The sequence below is a fragment of the Manis pentadactyla genome, chromosome 6, assembly GCF_030020395.1.
Source record: "Manis pentadactyla isolate mManPen7 chromosome 6, mManPen7.hap1, whole genome shotgun sequence".
NCBI classification, from domain to species: Eukaryota; Metazoa; Chordata; class Mammalia; order Pholidota; family Manidae; genus Manis; species Manis pentadactyla.
The window spans coordinates 3,157,410-3,184,505 of NC_080024.1; the positions used below are offsets into that span (position 1 = coordinate 3,157,410).

The 27,096-nt window shown below is 54.7% G+C and overlaps 1 protein-coding gene across 2 annotated transcripts in view; it reads right to left on the minus strand.

Annotated features, from left to right (window-relative positions):
* The window catches only part of MLPH (melanophilin), a 46,556-nt gene that overhangs the window by 14,927 nt on the left and 4,533 nt on the right, over positions 1-27,096 (minus strand). For both annotated transcript variants that reach the window (XM_036901089.2, XM_036901086.2), the window contains exons 2-9: positions 25,278-25,410; positions 10,476-10,697; positions 10,270-10,382; positions 8,603-8,641; positions 7,237-7,340; positions 5,998-6,114; positions 4,533-4,728; positions 2,306-2,445 (exon numbers count right to left, since the gene is read on the minus strand). In XM_036901089.2, coding sequence (XP_036756984.2) covers positions 2,306-2,445; positions 4,533-4,728; positions 5,998-6,114; positions 7,237-7,340; positions 8,603-8,641; positions 10,270-10,382; positions 10,476-10,697; positions 25,278-25,387 — 1,041 coding nt within the window. In that variant the 5' untranslated portion in view covers positions 25,388-25,410. The remainder of the gene's footprint in view (positions 1-2,305; positions 2,446-4,532; positions 4,729-5,997; positions 6,115-7,236; positions 7,341-8,602; positions 8,642-10,269; positions 10,383-10,475; positions 10,698-25,277; positions 25,411-27,096) is intronic.

Sequence of the window (27,096 nt, forward strand, 5' to 3'; positions counted from 1 at the left end):
CCGCCACTTCAGACCTGGAGGGGAAGAGCCTGGCCGACAGCGCCAATGCTGTCACCGTGAAATGTCACTTCCAGGGTGAAAAACGAAGAAAAACATCCACGAACAGAAGTTGGAAATTTCTCATCGGGGGTTGGGGAAGCGTGGGGAGCAGAGCGGAGCCACGGAGTGGCCAGAGGCATCAGGCCAGGAGGGGAGCTCTGGGGTGCAGGGGGCTGTCTGAGCAAGGCCCCATCCAGGGCTCGGGAGGTGGAGGCCTCCAGGGCAGCGTGGACAACACGTCCCTGGGGCTGTGCCTCCTCCCTTCCACCAAAGCGCCCCTGCCTTGGTGGTGGCATCTGCCCGCCCCCCACCCCCCGACAAGCCCCACGCTGCTGAGACCCGGGCAGACCTAAGACTTGGCGTGAACTCCTGGTGCTCTCAACCTGTGAGCAACAAAACTAAGACTTACAATGTACAGACGTGGTGCAGGCACAGGCCATGGATCGGCACGTACGGCCATGATTTGCCAGAGGTGAGGCTGTCGTGGGGAATCCCAGTCAGTGTCTGCCCCTGAGCATGGCATCGTGGCCCTGGGGCCGGCCCGCCGAGTGGGGCTCACGCCCCACCACGGCTGTTTCCTGGCCCCTCCTCAATGTCAACCCCGAGGAAGCATCCTTCGTACCATGGACCTCTTGGGCCTTTTCTTGGCATGAGTGATTATTTATTGAGTCTTCCTTAATACCCTCACCGGAAGTCTACTGAGTACAAATACAGAGACGCAACAGGCAACAGGAGGGCTGTTCAGGTCAGCCCCAGTGAGCCGTTGTTCCAGAGTGCTCTTGGTCCCCACGGGCATGTCTGAGGCCTGGGTTTAGAAGTGCCGCTCTGAGGGTGGGCAGGCGTGGAGGGCTCCAGGGCCCTGCGTGTTCCCCGATGCCCGGGGCAGCTGGTCTAGCTCAGGGCCCCAGCAGAGCAGTCCGTGCCTGCAGCCGCAGAGCCACCCAACACTCCTCCCAAGTGGCCTGAGTGCACAGAGAGGTGAGAGGGCTGGGAAGGCCCAAGTCCCTGCAGAGCAGCGCCTCCCCTGCCCCTTGGACTGCAGCAACCACAACTGTATGTGCACCGTCCACTTCCTTCATCTGTTTCCAGGTCTTTCCTGAACATGCTCAACATTCAGTCAATCCTTCCAGCTGACAGTCCAGAGCCATGGCTCCCTGAAGGGAAGCTCCCCCAGTGCCCCCCAGTCTCCCAGGGGGCCCAGGAGGAGGTCTGTGCCATACATGAGCATGCACAGGGAGCTGGGCCTGCTCTAACCCAGGTCCTGAAACTGCATGAGGCTAACTTCCGCTTAGCTGTGGCTCAGGAATCTGCACCCACCTGCCCTCCTTCCAGTTTCCTGCTTCTAGATTCATCAGCTACAAAATGGCCCCAATCCCAGGACCTCAGCCGTAGGCACCAAGGCCTGACAGTCGTCAGAGACTTTACGAGTCTGTGTCACCGGGTCATGATGTTCTTGTATAAAACACTATTGCCTCCCCCCCCCCCCCCCCGTAAGATGTACTTTCTCAAATCTGAGTCCTTTGTCTGTAAACAGGATCATGATTGAAATTCAGCAAAGGGAACCCAGGGTATACTCAAAGGAATCTTGTGATAAGTTGTCTCATAATCAATGTCTGCAATGTGAGTGAGTCTCACCGACTGGACAGATATTAAATATTCTAAGCTGAATTTTCTTAAAACCTCTATGAAGTCTGCTAAAGGTATAAAATAACATGATTTCCTCCTCTTGTAAAAGACATACTGCCTGATAGAACATAAAATAGTATTTTCATCCAAAGGAATGAAGCACTGATACACTACAGTGTGGATGGACCTTGAAAACGTCATGCTAAGTAACGAAGACAGTCCCAAAGGCCACAGACTCATGACTCGGATGGTATGAAATATCCAGAGCAGGCGGATCCACAGAGGCAGAGAGGGACTGGTGGCTGCCAGGGGCTGGGGGAGAGGGGTGGGGAGTAACTGCTAGTGGGGGGTGGCTTTCCTCTGGGGGATGACGATGCTGTGGACCTGACAGGCGGTGGTCGCCCAGCACTGTGGAAGTACTCAATGCATGCAAACAGTTTACTTTAGAATGGTTAATTTACATGAGGTTCACTTCAGTAAAAAATGTATATCTTACTGGCCTCATGTATCTCTAAGTAAGCTTGTGTGATCTCACAGTTTTAAAACACTGAAAGCTTTACTTCCTCTGATGTGACTTGGTGTTAAGGTGCCAAGGTCCCACCCACAGAAGCCACAAGAGGAACTTGGCTCGGCCACTCACCTGGCTCCCAGGCAAAGCCCGGCGTCTGGGTCTGGAATGGTGGGGGGCCAGGCTGTGGGCCCAGGCACTCTCCTCATCGGAGGTGTCCACGTCGGCCAGGGACTGGGAGGGGAGCTGCTCTTTCCTGACGACATGCGTCCCTTTGGAGTGAGAGTGGGTCTGAGTTAAGTGGAGTGAAAACGCCGATGGACATGTTTCCCAATAAAGAAAAATGAGCAGAGACAATGAAGACATGATGGCGTCCCTTTGATACGATGGGGCTGATATCCTCAAACTAAAATAAGGGTGGGGCAGATGCCATGTCTCCAAAGAACTTCAGGAAATGGAGGTCCCTGTCCAGCACTCTCCCTGGGGCTCCAAGAGTTGAAAGCCATTTTGGCAAAGCACATGCATCTAATTTCATCACCCCGAATTCCACGAGTGTGAAGTGTGGCCGACCTGGGTCCCTAGCAGTGTCCACAAGGGGAGAAGGCTTGCCACACTGGTCAGTATGGGGCTTTTGTATGCCAGGCCCATGATTTGCACACTTTTTGTGGCATGGGTCCTCCATGGTGTGGCTTAAAATGCTTATTCCTGGGCCCCAGCCAGGGAGAAGCAATCTCTACGTCCTCACCAGAGAGCACCCACCGCAGTTCCAGGCGGCCTGGATGGCAGCACACAGCCACTCCTGGAGGTGGAGGGAAGGATAAGCACACGGGGCTGGCCTCACGTGGAGGTCCAGCATGTGCAATTGCACACCAGGAAGCCATGTGTGCACACGCTATTTCCACACTTGATGTGCAGTGGGCCGCGCTGGAGCGGTGAATTCTGCAGACAACCTGAATGAGCTTGGGAGGGGGCCCTCAGATCCAGGTGAGGCTCTGGCCCAGCAACGCTTTTTTACGGAGGACACATTGAGTCACTGCTGGACTCCCGGCCCATGGTGACATGATGAATGTGGGTTTTAAGCCAGTAAGTCTGTGATACTTTGTGATGGAGCAGAAGGCGACGGATAGAGCCATCACACTAGTGCCTGCGGCGGTCGATGACTGGGGCGTTAACTCCTTCTTACAGTGTGGAAACCGAGGCCGGAGGGTAGGCGGTCTCATCAAGGAGCACGCCACATTTCACTGCATCTCAGACCTCGGAGGCTGTATGACGCACAACTAAGAGAGAGACCACACCGCCAGTCAAAGGCCAGCACGCTCCTTTCTTACCACATTGACTGTGAGATACTTTCATTCAGGAGATGAGGTGAAACTGTTTTAGAATCAGTGTAAGAGGGCGGCTGGCTGGTCGGAGCAGTGGACTTTCTGTGCACAGTGATACATCTCTGGGCCTCTCCCTCCCCTTGTGCCCCGTCCATGTTTGGTGTGATTAGGGATTGTGGGAGGAAATGAAGTCTGTCTGCTTCCATCCTGTGGCTTGGTCGATGCAGATTCATTTGCTCATTGTTTAGGGTGAAGTAAAGCCCTGCCTTCCCTGCAGATGCCTCCAGGACCCTAATCGGAGTGTGATTATGAGATTATGGTCCCTATAATATAATGAAAAGGGGGAAAATGGGAAGTGGACCGATTTCCTGGCAGATGGGGTCTTAACCACATTTCCCACAGCCGGCTGTGAGCTACGGCCTGGCAGGTGCGTGCGAGCGGGAGGCCTGTGCTGCCCCTGTGATCTGATTTGCTCCTAGATCACTAGGTGCCTGAACTCCCGAACCCAGCGCGCACACTCCTACAGGGCATGGGAAAAGGCAGCAATTTGGGATTTCATTGTGAAGCAAACTGACAACAAAATTAAACTAAACAAATCTAGATTTTAGCAAATTCCAGCTGGGAGCTCAGGGTGGACCAGGGGAAGCAGCACCCGGTGGCAGCCTGCCAGTCCCAGGTCTGGAGCTGCCCTGCCCATGGTTGGAACGGTTGGCCGAGTCACTGGTGATCCTAGCTATTTCAGGGAAACCTGCACATCCTTCCTGCACAGCAGCTGAACGTCCTCCCTCAAAGGTGGCCAGGGCCGTGTGTAGCTCCGGTGCCAAGGCTGGGACTCCTGAGCGTTACAAGGGAAGCACCCAGCCCAGGTAGAGCAGGTGTCCATGGCGTCTGCCAGGACTGCATATGCTGGACAACCACAGAGAAGAAAGCGGCTACTGCAACTCAGCCAGTGTGTCTGCACAGTTTGGGGTGGCAGGGCAGGTTTCCAGGGACCCCCTTCCCCATGCAGACCATCCGGCATGTCTGAGGGCACCTACCAGGTGTGGCAGTGGTCCCCAGGGCCATCATGCAGGGTGGGCAGGGCTCAGCAAGCGCGTTCTGTCCAGCAGGTGAGAGGCTATCTGCCTGCTCCTCTGGGCAGAGGTGGCACCCAGAGGCCTTGGCGTCAGCCTCCTCTGGGACCTCAGCCTCCAGGGAGCGGGCCTCGTCTGCACAGGGCTCATCTGTGGGGGCCTGAGCACACAGGGCCTGTCAGCCACAGGGGGCCTTACGAGGAGGCGCAGTGCCTTGACACATGTGTCCCCCAGCCCGTGTCTTGAGGGTTCCAGGTGCCGACTAACTGTGCCCGAGACACCCAGTGCTCTGCCTCTTGCAGCTCAGGTCCCTTTAATTTCAGAAATCATGCCGAAAGCACTTAATTCCTATTCTGCACCATGCATCTGGAAGGGTGGAGCTCCTGGTACCCCAGGCCACACAGAACAGGAGGGGTGTGGAACATTCCAGAGCCTCAGGGCTCAGAGCAGCCCGCAGTCCGAAGCCATGAGGCAGGGGGCAGGGCAGTTATTTGTCCTTCACCTGTCCTGGGTGGCAGAGGGCTCTCCCTGTTGTGCCATTGTCCCCAAGGAAAGAGGGTGCGGAGAGGTCCAGGAAGCCGCCTGCCCCAGCTCCTTTCTGGCCTGGTTGTGCTGGGGGCGGGGACCGGAAGGGGGCAGTTCCTAGACCGAGGAGGCCACGAGAGACCAAACTGCCAAAGCTTCTGGCCCCCTGCCCTGCCATCCCCAGCTCCACAGGGGCCTACAGATCAGCCTGGGAAGTCCCAGCCCTGCCCCAGCTCTGGCCAGGCCTGCCTAAGCCCAGGGGACCCCCAGAGCTCAGGGCTCCTGCTGAGGGGGCTGCCACCCGTGGGCCCTGGGCCCCGGCTGCATGTGAGTGTCCCAGGCCTCCAGTCCTGACCGTGATCCTGTGAGGCGGAGGCTACCACCCCTCTTCCAGGTGAGGGAATGGGGGCTCATGGAGGCTCCCCAGAGTGAGCTGGGTGAGCACATGCCCTGGTTCTCCAGGATGGCCCCGTGGGTGCTGCGCGTGTGGCTGTGATTACTGCACCGGCCTCTGTCACCCGCGAGACCATCCTAGCTTGGGCAATACAGTATAAGCTCCTTACTAAGAAGACAGAGGTCCAGGCACATGTCAGGACCCCTTTGACTGCAGGGAAGGTGCTGCCTTACTTCTGGGACAGGCACCCACCCCTGACTCATTTGTCTGGCCTTGGTTCTTGCCCTGCACCCCACTTTTCCAAGCTGCCAGCCCAGAATCTCTGGAGACTGGAGAGAGTGAAGTTTCTGGATCCCATGCCCCCCCACCCTAAACTGTTCCCTGCCTGTTGAACCTGGTATGACCACCCTGCATCAGACTACTTCTCAGAGCAGCCCCCCACCTGGCGTCTGGGCACCTGCTGCTCAGGTTATCCTGAGAGGGACAGGGGCAAACACACAGCCCACTGACCTGCAGGCCGTCCGTGGCTGCTGGGACTGAACACAGGCTCGGGGGGTGACTGTGAGACTGAATGGAGTCATCGGAGTCCGCCTCAAAGTCCAAGCCGTGAACGGAGAGGAGGCGCTTCTTCGCAGGTGCAGGGGCGGGTGAGAGAGTCAGGGGAGTGCCAGCTGCCCCTCCCCCGGGCAGCAGGGCGCCTCCGGGGCACAGCCACCTCTTGTGCTCTAAGAAAACTCAAAGGAGCTCCAAGGGGCTGCCCAGAGCCCACCCCACACACCGCAATACCTGCACCCCAACACCTGCTAGGTGAGCAGAAGAGCAGCCGTTGGCTGCTGCTGGGCAGGAGGCCGGGCAAGCGTGTGGAGCACAGGCCCATGGGCTGCAGCCCTGGGGGCAGGCAGGGGCAGAGCTGTGAGGTGCTTCTTGCCCTTGAGAGGGGTTGTGGGGTTTTAGGCAAATGAGGCTCTTGCCTAGGGAGGCTGGGAACTCCGTGTTGTTTAGATGCAAGAGCACAGGATCACTTACAACTTCTTCCTCATAATAGCTTTGATCTTTAAGTGTGTTGTGTAGGGAATATTCCAGACACTGGACAGCAATCTAAGGCTCAGTAAGTGGCACAAATACACTTTTCTCATAAAAAAGATGAATATATTCCCCAAGGAGCAGCCAGGCAGACCTGGCCAGGGTCCCATCTCATAGACCATCCCACCCCCAGAGCCTCAGGGAAGCCCATCATCTCTGCCCCCCACCCCCAAGCTGCTCGCTGCTGGCTGTCCCACCCGGGAAGCCCGGGGGGTTACCTTGCTTGTCTTTATCACTAAAAGTTAAAAATAAGTGAAAACAGAAACGAATTCTGATAAAAACAAAGCTCACAGTTGGCTACAATGAAAAGCAGAGAAGTTCACAGAGGTGAGCCCAGGGGTTCACATCCCTGAAACATACAAAGGTCACCTTCAGAGGACACCAGTGTGCCCCATGGCACCCCTGCTTGCCCCCGGCTTGACAGGTCAGGCAGGCTTCTCTGCAGCTCTGCCCACCCACGTCTTGCTGTGGGGTTTCTTATGGTGGGACCAGGAGCTGGAAGCACGCTCCTGTTTGGAGCTCTGCGACGGACGAGGCAGGCCAGGGAGGTGGCGTCTGCGCTCACGCTGCAGTAACTAGCGGAGTCGTGGACAGCACTGGGTGCTCAGGACATCAGCACCCCAGGCTCCAGCTGGGAGACCTGTGGGGAGCCAGGGGAAGACTTACTTTGCTGCCAAGGGGTGGGCCCTGGGCCACTGCGTCCAGCTCTCCATCCTCATCTGTTGGCTCACTGTCCCCACTTCTCTCTCCGGGGCTTGGCTCAGGTTCGCCTGCAACAGACGCCTGCATGACTCCACCCAGGGAAAGAAAGGCTGCCGGCAAAGCACTTGTCGGTCTGCCTGCCCACCCGTCCATCCACCCTCTGCATATCTATCTCCCTGTCCATCTGTCCATCCATCTATTCATCTACCCTCCTGCAAACCTGTCTGTCCGTCCGTCCGTCCACCCACCCATCCATCCATCCACTCACCCACCCACCGTGTAACACCCAGGCGAGGCCCTCTGCTGGTCTTTCAAAGGCCTACCCAAGCATCCGTTGGCAGCGGGCTGAGTCACAGCCTAAAACTAGCACTCCGCACCCATTGTGCCAGCAGTCATGCTTGCAGACATTCCCCCTACATTTAGGACGGCTTCTCAGGCACTCAGAAGGCCCTGGAGTGGTGGTGGGGAAGCCTGGAGGCACCATGTTTTCCCAAGCAAACCGCCTGCTCATCAGCAGACCCAGCCCTGGGCCCCACTGGGGGGCAAGGCTCAGCCCCAGGGCTCCTGGCTTGCTTCTCCACCCCCAGGGTCCTCCTCACCTGGCGCCCAGCCTGCCCCCTCACCGCCTCCGTCTTCCCTTCTTTGCCTGCTTCCTCCCTGGCCTGTGTCTGCTCCTCCACATCACTACCCAGGCAGACCCAGCAGCAGGTGCTGGGGCTTTAGAGCTGGAAGCCCCCGGCCGCGGGCCCAGCCCCCTGCCGCTCCTGCGCGCCTCCCGCTGTGTCCCCATCCTCACTCCCCGCGCCGTCGGGTGGGGAGGTCTCCAGTGTGACCCAGCAGGACCCAGGATGCACCTGAGGGTGCACGTGAGCCCCTCTCCTCCCGCACCCCCTGAACCAAGACACGAGCACCAGTCGGCTGGTGCCCCCTCCTCAGAGGGCTCGGGCGACAGACCTGGTGATTATTTTTATTCTCTCTAGACAGCAACAGACTTGAGGAAACTCACCCCAAACCACCAAGGGAATGTGGAGACGGGTTTCCAGGGGCCTGGGGGCGTGGCCTGAGGCCTGGGGTGTCGCCTGTCAGGGTGGTGTCCCCTGCCCCATTGAATGTCAGCAGGATCTCCATGACCTTTTTGGACGCCAACTCCTTATGTCTCCCTCTCCACTTGGGACAAGGGATTGAATACTAACTCATCTACTGAGATCAAGTCATACTTAATAAAACCCAAAGGATTATCCAGGTTCCTGACATGGAACAGAGGTTTCTTGGCCACTCATGCTAGCATGGTGGAAACAAAAATAAAACCATTTGAGCCCAAAGGACTTACTGTTGGCATCAGGTGAGCTACGGACTCTGTCAGGTAAACCTGTAACCAAAGAAAAGGGGCTGAGAAGCAAGACATCCCCCGAAGAGACCTCGTGCGTGAGGACGTGTGTCCTTTCTTTTCCTTCCGTGCCACTGAGCCTGCGCCCAGGCACCTGCCTGTCCTGCCACGGGACCTTGCGAGAACATGCCCATCACCCTGCAGCGTCACTCAGAGGAAACCCCCTGCTCTGCATTAGGGAGAGAAGACCCTCCGGGCTGCAACTGGGCTACGCTGAGCCCTGGCTGGGCCAGGGTTTCAAAACATTAACTTTAATTGTCCCTTTTCTTTCTGTCTTTTTCTGTTTTTCCAGTTTGCATATTTTGTTTAAAAAGGCACAGGTTTCCCAGCATTTCCCTTTCTCAGTGTGCTGTAGCCACAGGTGCTGGGCAAAGAGAACGCAGCTCCTGGGGCCTCACCCTGGGCACCTGAGACCCGCTTCCCTGGGGCTGCAGCAGCGGCTGTGAATCAGGGTGCCTGTTGCCCCACAGCGCCACCTCCTGGTCCTTCATGGGGATGATTTTGAAATTGGCACGTTCCTCCTCAGCTCCAACCACGGCTGGCATCAGAATCTCCATGAACTCCTACATAACGCAGATTCCCAAGCCCACCCAGGTCCCTAGAAATCAGCACCTCCCAGGGCGAGGCCCAGGTCCTAGGGGTTCTGATGCGGCGGGTGGTTTCCCGCTGAGCGTGGCTGCCTCTGGGGTTGAGATTCTCAGGTGCCCGTGGTACCTGTGGTTCCCAGCCCTGAGCCCTGCAGAGGGGGCTGGACCACCCTCCTTCTGTTTCTTTGGGAGGATCCTCTGCTGGATCTTGGCTGGCCAAGGGCAAGGGGCGCTGGAAATTCCTGATGGGCTCCAGCTCAAGGTAGAGATACAGCTTTGAAGCAGCAGCCCAGGGGGAGACGCTTGGCCAGACTTACTGGCAGAACCCGGGACTTGAGAGACAGGGACAAGGCGAGTGCTCCCTGCAAACACTGCCCCGTTATCTCTGTTCAAGCCCAGGAGAAACTTCTGGACTCCAGATTTCTGACATCCTCCTCTGAAATAACCTCTCTTCCCAAATAGCTTACAGGTGGGCAATATAGGTGAACACACATTAAGTGCCAGACAGAAGTCTGGATTTTAAAGTTATCAAGAAATAAATACTTGGATTCAAAATATTAAAACAAACTATTAGTTACAATCAACTTCTTTAAGTCTTGATCGTCATGGAAAGAGAGAGTTTAGGCCCCAAATCCAGTGGCCCAGGGGAAAGGCCTGGAGACCACGTGGTGTGAAAGAGGCCTGGTTACTCGATTAGTCACTGGGTTTGAGAACCTTGGCTGTGAGCTCTGACTTTGCTATAAAGCACTGGAAAAAAATCCGATTTCAAATAGTGGGGGTGTCAACAGTATGCAGGGCTTCTGAGAGGGTCAGGCCAGGCCAGGGGGCTGCAGAGGCTTGCTCTCATACAAAAAGCAGCCAAACTCATATAAAACAGCAGAAATGGACTGACAGCACTCCCACCATCTCCCACAACCCCATACTCATTCCAGAGGGTCTGCTTGGTCCTGAAACATTAACACATGCCTGGGAACGAGCAGAGACCCCCAGAGAGGCCCCCAGCCTCCCCTGCACACTCCTTACCTGCGCCCTGCAGCCGCCCGCAGAGGGACCGGATCACCTTGGCACTCCCAAACCTCTTGAAGCGGGCTCGCACGTGCCCGTAGTACCACTCCAGTGAGCCGATCCTCACAACTCTGCAGGGAGATGACGCGTGGCTGAGGCCCCACTGAAGAAGGGACATGCTGCACCCAATACCAGGTGGGTATTTGACCTCTAGACGGGCTCACCTGGCCAGGTGGCAGGGGTCACAGAGCCAGCCTTGCTCCTCCGGGTGGGCGTGGCTGCAGTCAGTGCAGATAAAGAGGCGGCAGTCCAGGCATTGCTTTTTGGGGCTGACGAGGAGCCGGTAGGGCTGCAGGCAGTGGGCACAGTGGGTCTCGTTCAGGTGGGCTGTGTCTGGGAGCAGCTCCCTCTGAGAGCTTTCCTTTTTAATCTTGCCCTTCAATCCCCTTGCGAAAATATTGGAAACAAGAAGAAATATATTGGACACCTTGTTTTTGTGGCAGGCTGTACCCGTGCAGACACGGAACGCAGGGACCCAGAATCGGGGAAAGGCACCCACAGGCAGCCCTTCCTGCCTGCGGGCCAGCCTGACTCCCGCATCCTCCCCAGGGGGAGACTAGCAGGTTGGGCGCAAACGGGCACAGTTCGGGCAGGCTGGAATCGAGACACATCGGTGTTACAGAGACAGAATTGCACCTGAATATTCCTACGGCGGTTTCAAACTGTACATTTTTTTCCAGGTTGCATGACTTTTATTCATTGCCAAAGGGCCAGGAACCATAAAGGTTCAGACGCTCACAGGCTGGGGTAGCTCCCATTGCTGCCTGTGCAACCTCAGAGAGTTCAGTTTAGGGGAAGAGGATGGACAGAGTCCCTGAAGCCCAAGTTCTTTGCCAGCTGGGGGCCTGAATCCTGAGCTTTCCTCATGCACAGCCCAAAGCTCAGAGACTGTGCTCAGGCACCATGTTTGGCTGGATGAGGGTGGACCTGTAATCATTAGTACCCTGTGTCCCATATTCCCTGGAGGAGGTGACGTTGGTGGCTCTGGAGAGTGTGGCAGGGGTGGGGCCAGGGGAGTCATGGGAGGGCAGCCTGGTGAGGCCACGGGGTTATACAGAACCAGTCTGCTGCCCACTCTAATTATTTAGGAGTTGGTTAGAGAGGAGAGAAAAATTCAAGTGGTTCATGGGCTGGTCAGAGCAGCGGCAGATGACACAGAGACTGCAGAGATAAGGCTCATTCAGAAGGCACTGGAGGCTGCTGGTCCTTCCTGGGAGGCCAGGCACATCTGCTGTGCCACACTGGCCTGAGTTAATGGCTCTGAGCCGAGAACAACACCAGGGAAGTGGAGGTCAGGTTGGCAACCTACTGAGAAAGGTGACAGGTCAATGGCCCCTTCCTACAGGGGTGCACAGAGTCCTGAGGGCAAAGCCAGATGAGATCTCTTCAGCAACGGGGTCTGGGCCCCTCCCAGCAGGGCAGCAACTGGAGCTGTGTCCCCACCTTTGTTCCCATAGGCAAGGCTGACGTGGTTTGGCTTGGGCGGGGTCCAGAGCAGGAATCACCAGCACCCCAAGTCCCAGGAAAACCAGTCTCCGAGACCATCAGGTTTTCAGGAACGCGTCTTCCTGGTGAACCCGCCAAACTGACTAGACAAATGTACCTCCAGATAATGAACACATTCCTTTTGTTCTGGACTTCAGAAAATGTGTGCCAAACATAATACTTTCAGTTTTAGATGAGATCAAATTAATCCATTCTTAGTGACTAAAATTAGACAATAGGTGCCATTGTCTTCTGAGAACTCTGCACCTGTGGTTTCTGGGGGACACCCTGGGGTGGGCATGGCAGAGGCTGGAGAGGGGGGAGTCGCCCTAGGAAGCTCTGCAAGACCACTTCTGGTTTAAAGGGGTATTGGCTGCAATTCACTGATTTCCCTCCCCCAACTATTCATTGAAATACTCTTGAGGACAGACAGAAAAATAAGACCCATTTCAGCTTTGAAAACCAAGAAAAAGTGGCCAAGTGGTGGCAAGAATCTAGGGGGCATACAGTCATCCACTCACTACAGTCCAGATAAAGCAGCATGGACAAGGTAAAGTCTTTGCCTCAAACAGAGGAGCACAAGGGACCTGCAGCAGGTGGGGAGGCCTAGTCGGCTCCATGCCCACTCTTACTGTAGCTGCATCGGTCAGGAAAGCTAGAGGCCACTCTGCACAGGGCCTTGTCCAGCGTCCCCCAGTGAGTGTCCCACATTCTCTAACCAGGCAGAATCACACCCCCTGCACACCAGGAAGCAAGATGTGGAGGCATGCTGCATCCCAGGATGTCAAGTCCTCTGAAGTCAGAGCCCAGAAGAGTCCTGGAGTGGCCGCTGCACCCTGATCTATGTCTAGAGCGGGATGTGGGGATAAAGGATAATTATACTCTGCTTCAGATGTCATCCAACATGACATCTAGCTGGGGCACAGGAAGGGGGGTAGGGAGACCCCATGATGGTCTGGCAGTCACGCCAGACGATGCCTGCTGGCCGCAGGGCATATCAGTTCGACCTAGAGCTTCAGACGGGGAGGAGGTGAGCGGGGCCAGAGCAGTCCAGCCACCCTGCCTATCACAAACACTGGTTGACCAGATGTCACTCCACTGCAGGAGCCTCAGCAGGCAAAAACCCAACATGCAGCTGCAAGTTACAGTCACCCAAATGTGATTTACTAACAGCAACAGAAGAAGACTTGCAACACGTCTGCTTGGTGTGCTAAATGGGATTAAGGGGGAGGAGTAGGAGGTGAAGAAGAAACTGGGCTGAGAGGGGAAGTCCACGGGGATGCTCACTGAGGTGGAGAAGAGCTGGCTAAAGATGAAGATGAAAAGGAGGGAAACTGAAGGTGGGGAAGAAAATGGACAGAATTTCCACTGTAGAATATTAGCCCAGTGATTTAGAGTGGTGGTCCTCAAGGTGTGGTTCGGGGACCTCTGCGGCTTCCCAAGACCCCTCAAGAGGGTCCACAAGCTCCAAACTATATTCGTAATAATACTCAGATGTCTTTGTCTTTTTCTCTCTTGACACTCACACAGGAGATGCAAAAGCAGTGGTGGGACAAACTGCTACTGGCTCAGATCGGGGGAGAGGCTCAAACCACGCCCGCAGTCCTTGCCTCGGTCACAGAAGGAAGGTCAAGGACAGCATGCCTTCCATGAAACGTGCCCTTGAAGGTTTGGCCTCGGGGAAGCAGTGAAAGTTCTTTATCCTATTAAACCTTAACCCTTGAGTATGTTAACGCTCTGTGTGATGGCATGAGAAGCACACACAGAAGGCATTTCTGCCACACACGGCAGCACCAGAGATGCCATGGTGAAAGGAATAGGCAATTGCTGGAGTTCCAGCCAAATTAGAAATTTTTTTCGTGAAGCATCATTTTTATTTGAAAGAACAGTGGAGAAATCCACTATTCTGACTTAGGTGTTTTCCAGACATTTTCTCAAAAATAAACAAAGTGAGCCTGTGGCTTCAATAAAACAAGTGACAGCATTTGTTGCCATTGACAAAATTCATGCTTTCAAGCACAATTAAGAATTCTGGAAAATTTCTATCTGCCACCATGAACTTGACAGCTTTTATCACTTAGAGGTTTCTGATGCGATCCCTGGTGGTAGTGACAATGTGATTTTTTCATTATATAACGAAATGTGTCAACGTTGGGAAAGTCCGCATGGTGCTACAAAGCTGCACACGGATATAAGATCTGTTTCCAGGTGCAAGACCAACCAATGGGTTTTAATGTAATGGGAGGAAAATACATGGTTTCAGATTCCACAGGTGACTCCCTCCACGAAAACTACCGGTTGTTGGATTTTCATGTACTGTCAAAACATCACGTCCATAGTTACCTGAAAAGGCTACATGTCCCTTTTCCAACTACGTATCTGTGAGGCTAGATTTCCTCCAAATACGTCAGCTGACACAACATAGGACAGCACACCGAATGCAGAAGCACGTACGAGAATTCAGCCGTCTCCTGTTCTGCCAGACACGGAAGGGATTTACAAAGACACAGCACAATGCCACTCTTTCACTCATGTTTCTGTTTTGGAAAAACGTTATTTTCCATAAACATGCTATTAATGCTAACAGATAAGGGGCTCAGTGCTGTGATTTTTAACAAACAAATGAGTATTTTTTAAAGGCTCAGTTTTAATTTTGGTAGAGTAGACACCGATACATGACCCGGATGAACAGAGGCTCTTAGGGGCTCTCAACAATTTAAGGAAGCAAAGGAACCCTGAGGCCAGAACACCTGAGGACCTCTGCTCTTGAAGCTGTTTGCTCTCCCCAGCAGGGGAAGGGCTGCTGAGCTGGACACAGGGATGGCTGGAGCAGAAAGGCCATGGAGGGCTGTCCCGGAGCCAGAAACCCACACTGCTGTCCTCCCCCCAGCTTCCAGCTGGCCCTGACTGGTGACTGAGCAGAGCGGAGGGGAGACCCTTCTGCCCTCCAGGGAGAAGGCGGATCTGGGCAGGAAAAAGCCCTTCCAAACAGGAAGGGAAGTGGATGTCCCCTGCCGGCGATGAAGGGCATGGAAGGATGGAAGGAGCAGGGTGCTGGAGGCAGGGTGCAGCCGGCAGCCCCGTGCCCTTGTGCCTCCCCTCCTGGGGTGGGCCCAGAGGGGAGTGGGGTGGTGACGTGTGGGTGGGGAGAGCTCAGGACACGAGGGGTCGGTGGTGCATCCTCCATGCACAGCTGCTACAGCCCCAAGGCCCAGCAGCACGAGGAAGGGTCGGGGGGCCAGGCTTGGGCTTGCTGCTGCTTGCGCTGGGTAACCCTAAGACTGTGCCCCACAGGGCGGCATGAGATGCTGGAGGGCCAGGGGCTGGCAGAATCCTGGGGTGGGTACAAAGAGGCCACAGCAGGGGGCAGATGGCTGGATCCAGGGGTCTCATGGCAGGTGCCAGCCGCTCCCAACACCGGGCCAGGACCCTTTGCTCACAAGTGCTGGTCCCCATTCTGGAAGCAGACCTGACCTTCCACCCCGCATCACATACCAGCAAGAAGCCTGGCCGCTCAAGTGGGCGGCGGCTCAAGTCAAGACCCCTCAAGTCTGTCACTATGAAGCCTAAGAGAGATGTGTGAGTGAGCAGAGCTGGGGGTCAGAGACCAGCGAGTGTAGGCGTTCTAGCTGCTGGAGGGCCGGGGACCCGGGGATAGGGTTACACAGATCACAAAGGAGCCACTTTTCTTTGCACAGCTTTGGTGGGTGAGTTCGGACCATGCCACAGAAGCTGTGGTCACCGTAAGGACACATGAAAACTCTCCCAAGCAGGAAGCAAAGGAGCTGGGACTGCAGGTCCGAAGGGGTTGCTGGACGTCTGGCAACAGGCACACAGACCGACAAAGCTGTGGGTCACGGGGATGAAGGACAGCCGCGGGCAGCAGGGGCAGACACGGCAGGCTCCCTCTAATGGGTCACAGGTCAGGCTGGCATGTGGCTTCTCTGCAGGGCAGGGAGATAGAAGCAACGGGCAGGTTCCCTTTGCGGCTGTAACAAATTTCCACCAATGTAATGGCTTCACACAACACCCATTGATCATCTAATGGTTCTGGAGTTCAGAAGTCTGACACGGGCAAAAATCAAGGTGTTGGCAGGGCTGTGGTCCTTCCTGGAGGCTCTGGGGGGCTCTGCTCCCAGGCCCTCTCCAGCTCTGGAGGCACATGTGGCCACAGGCTCATGGCCCCTTCCTCCGCCCTTGGAGCCCGCAGGGGCGGGTAGGGCGCCTCTCGCCGCGAATCCCGCTGGCTCCTGCGGCCCTGCGGCCTCTTCCTTCCCACCCTCAGGCCCGCTGCGGGCTGGCTGGGCTGAGCCTCATGAGCCAGATCACCTCCCCATGCCCAGGCAGCTGGTCAGCTTACTCCCACGGCAGCCCCCATGCCCCTCTGCCATGCAGCCCAGCACACAGATCGGGAGGATCACGACGTGGGTGGTGTCACTCCGCCAGCGTTCTGAGCTTTCTCCCAGCCAAGAGACTCCCAAGGATCAAATCCACCCCCGAGGCCCTTCCTGAGAAAACACCTTGAAGTTGGGCTCCAGGGGACCAAAGAAGGAATCCCAAGTATGGCCCTAAGGGTGGGAAGTGGGAGCGTGAGGGGATCGGGATCACAGAGGTAAGGGACAAATTATTAAAAGCGTGGCACCCAAGCTATCCATAAGTGCCAGAGGTAATTGGTGAAGGAGGACAGACGTGGCAATGCTGACCAAGTGCGATTCTGCGGGTCGTAGGAACAGTACCCGGAGATACAGCGACAGCAGCAGCGGCTCCCTGCAGCTCCCTGAGGTCCTGGAGAACGACCCCAGGAGGACAAACACAAGAGAGGAAATGTGTGCTGATGAGTCACGGCTGCTGAGACTCTCGGGGACCTCCTAAGTGATCTGAGACCAAAGTTACTCTCCGGGCCCTGGCAGGCAGCTGGCTTCCTGTTTCAGCCCGTTTCTTCAGCCCTGGAGTCATCTGTCTGTGGGGCCAGGGCCCAGCTAAGGGTGACTTCAACTTCCTTATTCCTGTTACCGGTAAAGCAAGCCACAGTTTGCCTGTGTCGCACTGAGAGAGCTTTCATACGTCACCTGGTCTGTTTGCGGAGACGGCAAATCCACCTCACCGCCTGTTTGCCCTTCTGGGGAAGGTTCACAGGCCTAATATTTGATTTTGGGGCTGTGCCCTCTAACAACAGAGCGTCCAAGCTCGGGAAGCTTCCGTCCTCACGGGGGGCATGAGTCACCCACCCTGGCTCTGCAGTCTCATTCTCCCTGGGTTTTAGGAATACCCAATAATTTCTACAGAAACACGATTGAGAGGCCACCTCAATAAATGCAGGAACCAGTGAGGGGAAGGACTCCACTGAGCATGGCAGATGGCACGGTACATGGCATACACAATCGGCCATGGGCCCGGAAGACCCACAGGGATGGCTGCTTTTCCACTCTGCGCGCAGGTCCGTGGGGTGGGGGAGTGGGTGTCCATAGGGGTCTAGGATCTTTCCAAGAGGGAGGAAGTTAAAAGCTGGGGCTGTGAACTGGCCGTTCCCTCCGTGGTGTGCTTGGGAGACGTTACAAATAACATGTGGTTATCTGTTCTGTACTTAAAACCCGTCCTAATATCCAAGTAACATGAATTTATAAAGGGACACTTAGAAAGGGGCAATTACACAGAACAATACAAGACCCCCCCTCCCCCAGATAGTGCCACGGCTAACAGTCACTGGGTGTTCTTCATAGCTGGGGAACCAGGGGCATCCTGTGCGCTCACCTGTAAATGGGGACGATAACAATAGGGGCTGTATTGCAAGGTCGTCTGAGGATTAGATGAGGTGACACAGACAAAGCCCCAGGCGGTCAGGACCCAATGCCCGCTGCCTTCCCCTGGTCAGGTACTGGCCTGTGTGCTAGTGACTCAGCAGCAGAGAGAACAGAGCCCTCACAGGGTTGGAGATGGGCAGGGGGCAGATGCTCAGTAAGTACGTGACTCATAGGATGTCTGATGAGCAGTCAGCACTGCACAGAGAGAGCAAGCAGGCTAAGCGGAAAGAGGTGGCGTTGGGAGGGGCAGAGGCTAGTTTAGACAGGGCAATCCAGGGAGGCTTCTCTGAGGAGGTGGCATCTGATCTAAGCAGGGACCTGAATGATGGGAAGGAGGAGCACAGGGAGACCTGGAAGAAGGAATGCCTGCGGCCATGGGTGGAAGAGACAACAGGGCAGGAGGGTGGTGGGAGAGGAGCTCGCCCTGCAGCCGCTGGTGTGGCATTAGCTGGGAGGGTGAGCAGGGGGTGGATTTGGGATTTTATTTTGATGGTTGGGCCAAAGGAGCTTGTTCATGCATGAAATGTGGGAGAGAGGGAAGGAGGGGAGACAACCGTGATCCGTGGGAACTTGACTGAGATGGAGAAGAGGGGAGGAGGCGGAGGAGGGGTCAAGGCTGCTGCGGCAGATACGCTGGGCGGACAAGCTGACGACACCTCCTGGCCGAGGAGCTGAGCAGGCACCTGTCCACGTGAGTCTGAAGTTCAGAGGAAAGTTCTTGGCTGAAGGTGTAAATCTGGGGCTCACTGTCTAGACCTGCACCGTCCAATACAATAGCCACTAGGCACAGGAGGCTATTTCAGTTAATTGAAATCAGATATAATGAAGAAATTGGTTCCCCAGTTGTATGAGCCACCTCTCAAGTGCCCGGTGGCTACGGGTGGCCATTGGCTGCCCTTCTGGGTAGTGCAGACAGAGAACATTTCCACCATTCTGCTGGTCAGCGCTGGTCAGGAGTGCATTTAGAGCTACGGTGCTGGTCGAGGTCACCCACGGGGTGTGTGTGCACAGAGGACAGAAGGGGGCTGAGGCGGAGGCCCTGGACCCTCCCAAAGTGAATATTAAAGGAGTCGAGGAAGATCAGCAAAGAAACAAAGAAGGGGCCAAACCGCAGACTTGAGTGTGGTGGACCACACGAGAGCCGGTTCAAGGAGTGCCGAGCCTCTGTTATTGTAATTAGACTTTTCTGCATATTTTTAAAAAAGTGAAATGGGATAAAACCATCTATTTTTATAATCTGCTTTTCCATTTAGTATCTTAAGAATCGTTGATGAAAATGGATTGCTACAGCATTATTTTCAATGGGTGCTGGGTAATCCATTGTTCAACTGTTATATTTCGTATTTAACCAAATTTTGGACACTGGCTCTTGTCATTTTGGACTAGTTCTTCACTCTTGTAATCCTTGCTGTGAGGAACATCTTCTCTGACTCTTTCCTTAGGAGGACTTTTGGCAGTTTGCTGGTTCAAAGGGTGAGCACACGGTTAAGGCTTTGCTGTGTTACACCCGACGGACCTCTGCAAAGGTGAAACTAATTAATCCCCCTCTTCAGCTGTGGATTTCCCTGTACCCTTAAAATTAAACCAGGCTGAATATTGGGATTCTCATTAGTCTTTGGAAATATGTGAAAAGTTATGTATTTTTCTTTAAGTTTTCTTTTCTATTATTGTCCTTTCATTTATTTTTTCATGTTTATTGGTTATGTGCATTTCTTGTTTGGCTAATTTCCTGTTCCTATTCTTTTCCTAGTTAAACACTAGGGGCCAAACCCTTTGGAATTTTTGTGTTTTTATAATTTGAAAAATGTATCTTTCGATTTTAAGAAGCTATTTATATATCAAGGGTATGCATCCTTGCCATTTAAGTTAAAAATCAAAAATTTTCTTTTCAAATTCATATGTGCATATTTATTTAGCCAATACTTATCTGTGCTTTCCATTGTGATTTCTTTGTATATTGTCATACACGTTTTTCCCCATTCCAAGATTATATACCTATTTACCTATATTGTCTTTTAGTAATTTTTATAGTTACATGGTTTACATTTTAAATATATCAATTAAAAATGTAACTAAGGTTAAACCTCCCCCTTGCTTATTGTCAAGTCATCCTAACACTAAGCTTTAACTAATGTGTCCCTTTCCTATTGAAATGAAATGCCACCTTTATGTACTAAAATTTGTTATATATACTTTGCTGTATTTTAGGACTTCCTGTTTGTTTGATTGTTTACATCTGTAAAGGACCGCACTGTTTTAATAATTATAGCATTAAAATATTTTTTATTATCTTATAGAACAAGGTCTTTCTTATTATTTTTAGACAAATTACTTTATACTACATCTTTGTTTTTTCTTACCATTTTCTTGTTTTCCCCAAAAATGCCTTGGGAATCTGACTGGGATTGCAGTTCATTAAATCTTTAGGAGCTGACATTTTTGAAGTATGATGTTCATGCCATCTGAGTATATGGTATCACTTGTTATTTATTTAAAGTTTTGTTATATTAAAGTATGTCATTCAATAATGTTTTGTACCATCCTTCATACGGCTCTTGCACATTTGTTATATACATATATATTTCTAGGTACCTAGTTGTTGTTATTATGAATAGGATTTTTTTCTATATATTCAGTCGGTTATTTTTGATGTCTAAAAAAGGGGATACTGATTTTCTTTTATGTTCTTTTGTAATTAGCCAGGCTACTCTAATTCTTTTTTTCTTGGTTTTACAGATAATTATTTGCGGTTTTCATCATCTGCAGATACTAGTTTAGATTTCCTTGTCCATGCAATTTATTTTGCAGCCTTCTCTAATTACATTGGCCAGCATTTCGAGAACATGCTAAATTGGTGGGGATAATAAAAACCTTTTCTTGTTTCTAACATTAATATAGAATGATGGCTTTTTTTTTGGATTGAATACTTTTATCAAATTAAAAAAGTATTCTTTTATTTATATATTTTTAGTTTGAAACATTATCAGCAATAGCACGTTACCAAGCACTTTTCTGGAGTACTAAGATAATCGTAAGTTTTGTCTCCTTAGCTGGTGCTCTGCATAGAGCTTTCTGTGATGATGGGAATGTTCCATACCTGCCTGTCCTTTATGGTAGCCACTACCCATATGTGTGGCTATTGAAAAATTGTAATGTGGCTAAGGAGATGGAGGAAATGAATAATATATTGTATTTGTAAATTTAAACAACCACATAGGAGTAGTGGGCAGCAAAGACTCAGGCAAATAGTGTTTTAACTGGGCTGTGTTTTTCTTTCTGTATCTTTGTCAATACGGGGTATCAGGGTTAGGATAAACTGCTTCATCTTTCTAGTATGAAGCGGCTTAAATGGCACACAAATTCTTTGTTCCTTGGGCCGTGGAAGCCTCCGGACCAAACTGCACGGGAAGGTAAATCTTTGGCAATTTATTCCTCCATTAGTGGGCTAGGAGGAGAAAGAGGAGATCTTAAAGTAACCCCAGAGAGGTCCAGAGGGTGTGCGAGAAGGAACACCACGGGCGAACCCAGACTCACTGAGGGTCAGTGAGGACGGTGGCGTCCAGGACCAGGAGAGACAGGGGCTGGGAAGGGGCTCCTGGAGGGCTTCTTGGAGCTGCTGCCAGAGAGTCCAGGGTAGCCGGAGGTGGACATGGGAAGTGCAGGCCTGGGGGTGGGTCACCCTCGCAAAGGGAGGGAGCAAAATACACAGGCATTTAGCAGGAATACAGGGTGATAGGGACAAAGGAAGGGCTTTCTGGGCTTTGTTGTTACTCTGTTAGTTTTGGCTTTAATATGGTGATAATCCCACTGACATACCAAGTAGAAGCCAGAGGGGAGAGGGAATTCCTGAGGCAGCCACATGGCCCTGGAGCTGGGAGCACAGAGGGAAGGGTCCGGGCCACAGGCCAGGACCAGGAGGAGGCAGGAAGTGTGGGCATGCACACAGGTAAGGCGGAGGCTGGGAGGGGGCCACGCCTGGGGGTCTTCTGTGCTTGGCAAGGGAGCAGGGGGCCACGGGGAAGGGCAGTGCGGCTGGAGTAGGTGAGGGATGGCCTGGAGGGCCGCTGTGGGGACAGGAGCTCAGGAGCTGGTGGAGAGCCCCCGGTGGGCCTGCAGGGCAGTGCCGCAGGCCGTAGGCCAGGCTAGACCCTTGCCTCTCCAGCCGAGGTCGCCCGTGCACAGCAGGGAGGACAGTCAGAGAAATGCAGGGGGTGGGGAGCTGGCAGGGCGCTGCACTGAGGGGCAGCCTGAGAGTGCAGGGAAGGGCCTCCCAAGCCACCACAGGGGCCGTGAGCCACAGGCCTAGGAAGTCAGGGACCAGGAGGACGCTAGTGGCCTGGGGTCACACTGGGCATTTTCCTGCGGTTTACACTGGCAGAAACTCTTAAATATGTATGTGTACATGTAGGTGGATGGACGTGGGGAGCCCTGCACACCTGCTCCCCGTGGGTGGGGGTTAAGGGGCTGGGGTGTGGGAGGGAATGCGAGGGGAGGGCAGGGGTGCAGGTGGCAGGAGATGGCCCAGCCACAGGGCCCAGGGCACATTAGCGGGGAGCTGGGATGCTTGGGGGTGATGTCATCTGAACCCCTCAGACATAGGGAAACCTCTTTCCAGACAGCCCCTGGTCACCTGGGCCCAGGCTCTGACTTTTCCTTCCTCTTCCACAAAGCCTTATTTCTTGAGGACTTGCATGGTACACCCATTACACAGGATTTGAATGACGGAGGGAGTGTAATGAAGCTCCCTGCAGGGGCACCGTCCATCTGAAGGGTGCCTCAGCCTTGTCAGAGTGCTGACAGGTGGGGGGGCCTTGTGCACAATGTGGGCGAGAGCCAGGGCTCCAGCGATGCTCTCAGTACGCCCAGCAGGTGTCAGCTGGCCTCTTCCTGTGGGCATCACAGCCATGCAGAAGGGGACCTGCTCGCAAGCCTTATGGGAGTGATGGCCCCGTTTCACCAAAGGCTTTCCCAGCCTGGGGCTGCCCGGCTCTGGGGAGATGCAGTTCTAAAGAGGGAAAGCCCTGCCCTCTGCCCTCTGCTCTGGGGCCTCCCAGGGTGGCTTTGCTTTACAGACCCCCAGCACCGTCATGCCCACCCCAGGACTGCTCACACATGGTCCTGGGTGCTGGCACAGATCCCCCTGCTGCTGCCCTGGTGCACAGATTGGCTGATGTTCTCCAAGAGAACTAAATCCCAAAGAAGGAAGAGGAAGTAACGAGCACACAGGCAATAACATCTCAAGGTGCCCCAGGGTGCCATTCTGGCTCAAAGTAGCTGGGTGCTTTCCCCAGAGGCTCCCCGCCTCCTGGCTCACGCCACTCCTGGCTCCCTTCCCACCTCGCTCCCCTCCAGCACCATCATCCCGGCCCAGTGGGGGCCCTAGAGGTGCCTCCCAATCTTTCCAGCCTGCAGGACGCTCCAAGCCAATGCTGCAGGGGCATCAAAGACAGAGGGGCCCCTCTGAGCAAAGCCTCCATTTCCCACCCTCCCTCCCACCGCCAGGGAGGGGCTGCCCCCACAGAAGGATCCCAGCCAGCCCAGCACCAGACAGCAGACGTGGCATGGGGAGGGGTGTCTCACACAGCATCTGCCATATTCCAGGACTTGAAGTTCACCCACAGCAAGCCACACGTCCTCGTCACAGCCCCTTCCCCCACAGCACTTGCGGGTTCACTGGGCACATCTCCTCTTTGCAACATGAAATGGCCAAAGGAGTATACGAACCAGGAATGAGGGATGTCAGAAGAGCTTCAGAAGAGCTACCATGTGCAAGAAACACAGGAATTTCTGCTAAACCCACTTCAGCTAAGCTGGATGGAAGGAGGGGCTGACAATTGCAAGAGAACGATGGTGTTTTCACAGGAAGAAGGTGGTGGGGAATAGGGGGAACTTGGAGAACTTGGAGAAGGGGGCTCAGGGGCAGAGAGAGCAGGGACCGAGGGTAGGGCAGGCAGCCGTGGCCACTGCTGGGCATGTGGCAGTCAGTCGAGGCCTCCCATCTTGGGGACCCGTGTGGGTACAGTAGGGGCTGGCAGCCCCCAGAGGCCGTGGCTGAAAGCGGCTTCATGACAAAAACCCACGGGGGCCCTGGACCACAGGCAGAGCGGAGGTGGGAGAGGACACCCAGGCAGCCGGAGGGGTGCTGCCCCGACCCCTCCCCACCACACCGGAGGCCCTGGTTTCACTCAGGGACTGGTGCAGACGGGTGGACGCCCTCCCACGGCTCCTTCCCTGTCCTTGGGGCTGGTCGCTCTCTATCCGTGTCCCTCCGGCAGTGGCCCTCTCCAGTCTGGGGCATTAAATACTGGGGTCAGCTGAGCGATGCTCTCTACTTCCCAAACCTGTCAATGGGTCACTGCACAGGGCAAAAGGGGCTTTGCACACGTGTTGAGGGCCTTATGTGGGAGGGCCCAAGGCCATCACAGGCCCTTATAAGGGAAACAGGGCAGGGGTGTCGGATGGTGAGAGCAGAACGCGTGGAAGATGTTCCCCGGTGGCTCTGAAGGAGGAGGAAGGGCCAGGGGCCAGGGATGCAGGCTGCCTCCAGCAGCTGGAAAGGGCAGGGAACAGATTCTTCCCGAGAGCTTCTAGAAGGAGCACAGCCCTGTGGACACCCTGACTTTAGGACCTCTGACCTCCAGACTGTGAGCGACAGATTTGGGTGTTTAAGCCACTAAATATGCAGCCATCACAGCAGCCCAGGGGGGAGTAATAACACTATGGCGAAATCTTCTGAGCTGCAGCCCAGAGGGTGGGTGTCCACCTGCCTGCTCGGAGTCTAATGGGCAACCTCACGTCAACATGTCTGCACCATTTCCTGGTTTCGCCCAAACCTCCCCAGTGACGTGGTGGCGGCTCCATCCTCCCTGGTCCTCAGGGCATGACCTTGGAGTAGCACTAACCCCTCCGAGACTCTCAACCCTGCGTCCAGGCTTGGGCACATTGGCCGGCTGTGCCTGCAGTGTACATCTCACCCTCGCCAGTGCCTCCCAGCTTGTAACTCAGAAGCTGTCTCGCTCTCCTGCTTTAAGGCTGCAGCGACTCAGAGACAGGCCCCTGTCCTGCAGAGGTTGCCGGGCCCCCCATGACCTGCGCCCACTGCCTCCCCGGCCCCCTCAACTGGGAGCACTCTCAGGCACGTGCTGGGCTGCTTCCCGCACTGGAGTCTGCTTCTCAACAGGCCTGCCCATCCACAAAAGTCACCCCAAGAGTGAAAAAGGGGCTGGTGGACAACCAGGCATTAGAGGTTTTGGGGGCAGAGTACTCTAGGTGGAGGGAGGAGCAAACAGTGACAGTGTGCTTTTGCTCAGTCCTGGAGAGAGGGTGCACGGGGGCAGGGCCATCCCAGGTGACAGGGTCCCTGTCATTACTGGAAAGAGCCAGAGAGTCAGCCTTTGTCCTAAACGCCTTCATCCCAACATTCTGGGTGTTTCTGAACTGCACGGGGACTCGCCCTGTTGGTCACCATTAACTCTTTCGTTCTTCCAATACTGTGGTCTGAGCGTCACAGTTTAGGAGTCACGTCACCTGGAGGCTGGATCAATAGAACCGAAACTCTTCAGGGAGCGCCTGCGCCTCAGGCCGGAAAGTCAGACCCGGTTCCCTGGAACCCACGCACAGCCGACGCCCCGCCAGAGGACGCTGGGGGACCGCGGCCCGAGGGCTCAGCCCCACACTCACTCAAGCCGTTCCTCTTCTTTCCTCCTCAGGACCAAGTCCCGTTGAACCACCTCCCAGACGTGCTTGGCCTCTTCATCTGTGAGCTTGGAAAGATCCAGGTTTTTCCCCATCTCTGCTGCTTGTCAGGGTTCACCTGCAATACCACAGGATCGGTACCTGAGACGGCGGCAGTTCACCAAGGAAGAGGCGCACAGAGAGCATCGCTTCCCAGGCGGTGTGGACTGGCTAAAGACTTTCTGAAACAGGCAAGTGTTTGTGTGGAAATGGGTGTAGTTTAAATTAAGTGATCCTATGTATAAGATCACCACACCCTAATTTTGAAAGGGATCCATTTTCACCCTCTGGAACTCACACTAGCCACGGGTCCCTTAAATTCTTTCCATCGCCAAATAGCATTGGTGGCTAGCAAGGGGCACGCTCCTCGCCCTGTCCGAGAGCCGGGCCCTGCCAAGGGCACCCCAGCAGTGTGCTCCCGGGGACACGCGGAGGAGCTGGCTCCTTGGTGGGCTCCCCGCTTCAGAACTGGTGGGGGGAGCACCAGGGAAGGAGGCAACTCCACCTCAGACTTACGGGCAGGCTGTGGCGTGGCCCTGCATCCTGTGTGGCCTTCTAGGGCGGCCTTTCTGAGAATGTGGGGTGGGACGGCCTGGAGGACGGCTCACCAGGCAGGAATAGTTGGGGACCCTCCCCACCCTTGGAGGTTTCACTGCCCTCCAGGCTGGAGAGAGGCTCAGGAGGGTGAGAGGTCACACCAGCCTGATGCCTATGCGGTCAAGCTGTTTGGGGAGGAAACATTTACGCACTCCCCCACTGGGAGGAGAGGGGAGAACCTGACCTCTGGGCAGCAGCGTCAGCAAGGCCAGCTGTTTCCCCAGGGAAGCCAGTTGTGGGAGCTCTCAAGCCTGGGGTGCATTAGGGCCGCCCAGAGCGTGACCAGTCCCAACCGCCAGGCCTCACCCTCCGAGATCCTGATTTGTCTGAACTGCTCCCCACTGTGTGATGTCCTGTGTTAGGTACCCTGCTGACCAGGAAGGCCAACTTCAGACCATTTTATGCCCTATTTGAAGACACTAAACCAGATCCCAATCAGGGCAGCAGAAGGAAAAGCCCAGTGTCCAAAACCAAGATAAGCAGAACCTTAGAACCTGTGTGCCATTCAGAGCATGCGGGTGGACCCGCGGTATCTCCTGGGAGCTTGTCAGAAATGCAGACCTAACAAGATCCCCAGGCAGTCCATGGCCACACTGGAGCTGGCCGATGCAGCTGGTCCTCCGACCCCTGAGCAGCAAAGCTCTGGTGACAGGACAGGGCCAGCCACGGGCATGGCTGGGCAGAGAAGGAGGGCGGACCCTCCTGCTGGCTTTTCCTACTGAGAAACGACACAGGCCGGACAGCTCAGGCTGATGCTGACGTTACCGGGGGTATACAACTGGGGGCACTGCCCACAGGGAGCGATCTGCTCTGAATGAGAGCCCCTGGAGCGAGGGGGTGTGCAGAGCTCCACCTGCCTCCCCAAGGGGGTGGCCCGCTCACCCCGCCGCCCCAGCCCGCCACCGTTAGACTCTTGTTCACACCTCCTAGCAGCTGCTGCTGTCACATTAGTCATCACTGACTCCGTGAGGACGGCCACTTGGTCTTTCTCTGGCACACGGAGTGCTCCCGGTTCCCTGGGAACCCTCGCCCCAGGCGCGGCTGTGGGTGAGGCTTGGGGCAAGATGCAGTTTGCAGGACGGGTTCTGCTGTGGGTACAGGGAGTTTGAGAACCACTGTGTGACCTCAGCACGTCGTCACTGAGGATGAAACTCAGCCTCTCAGGCCC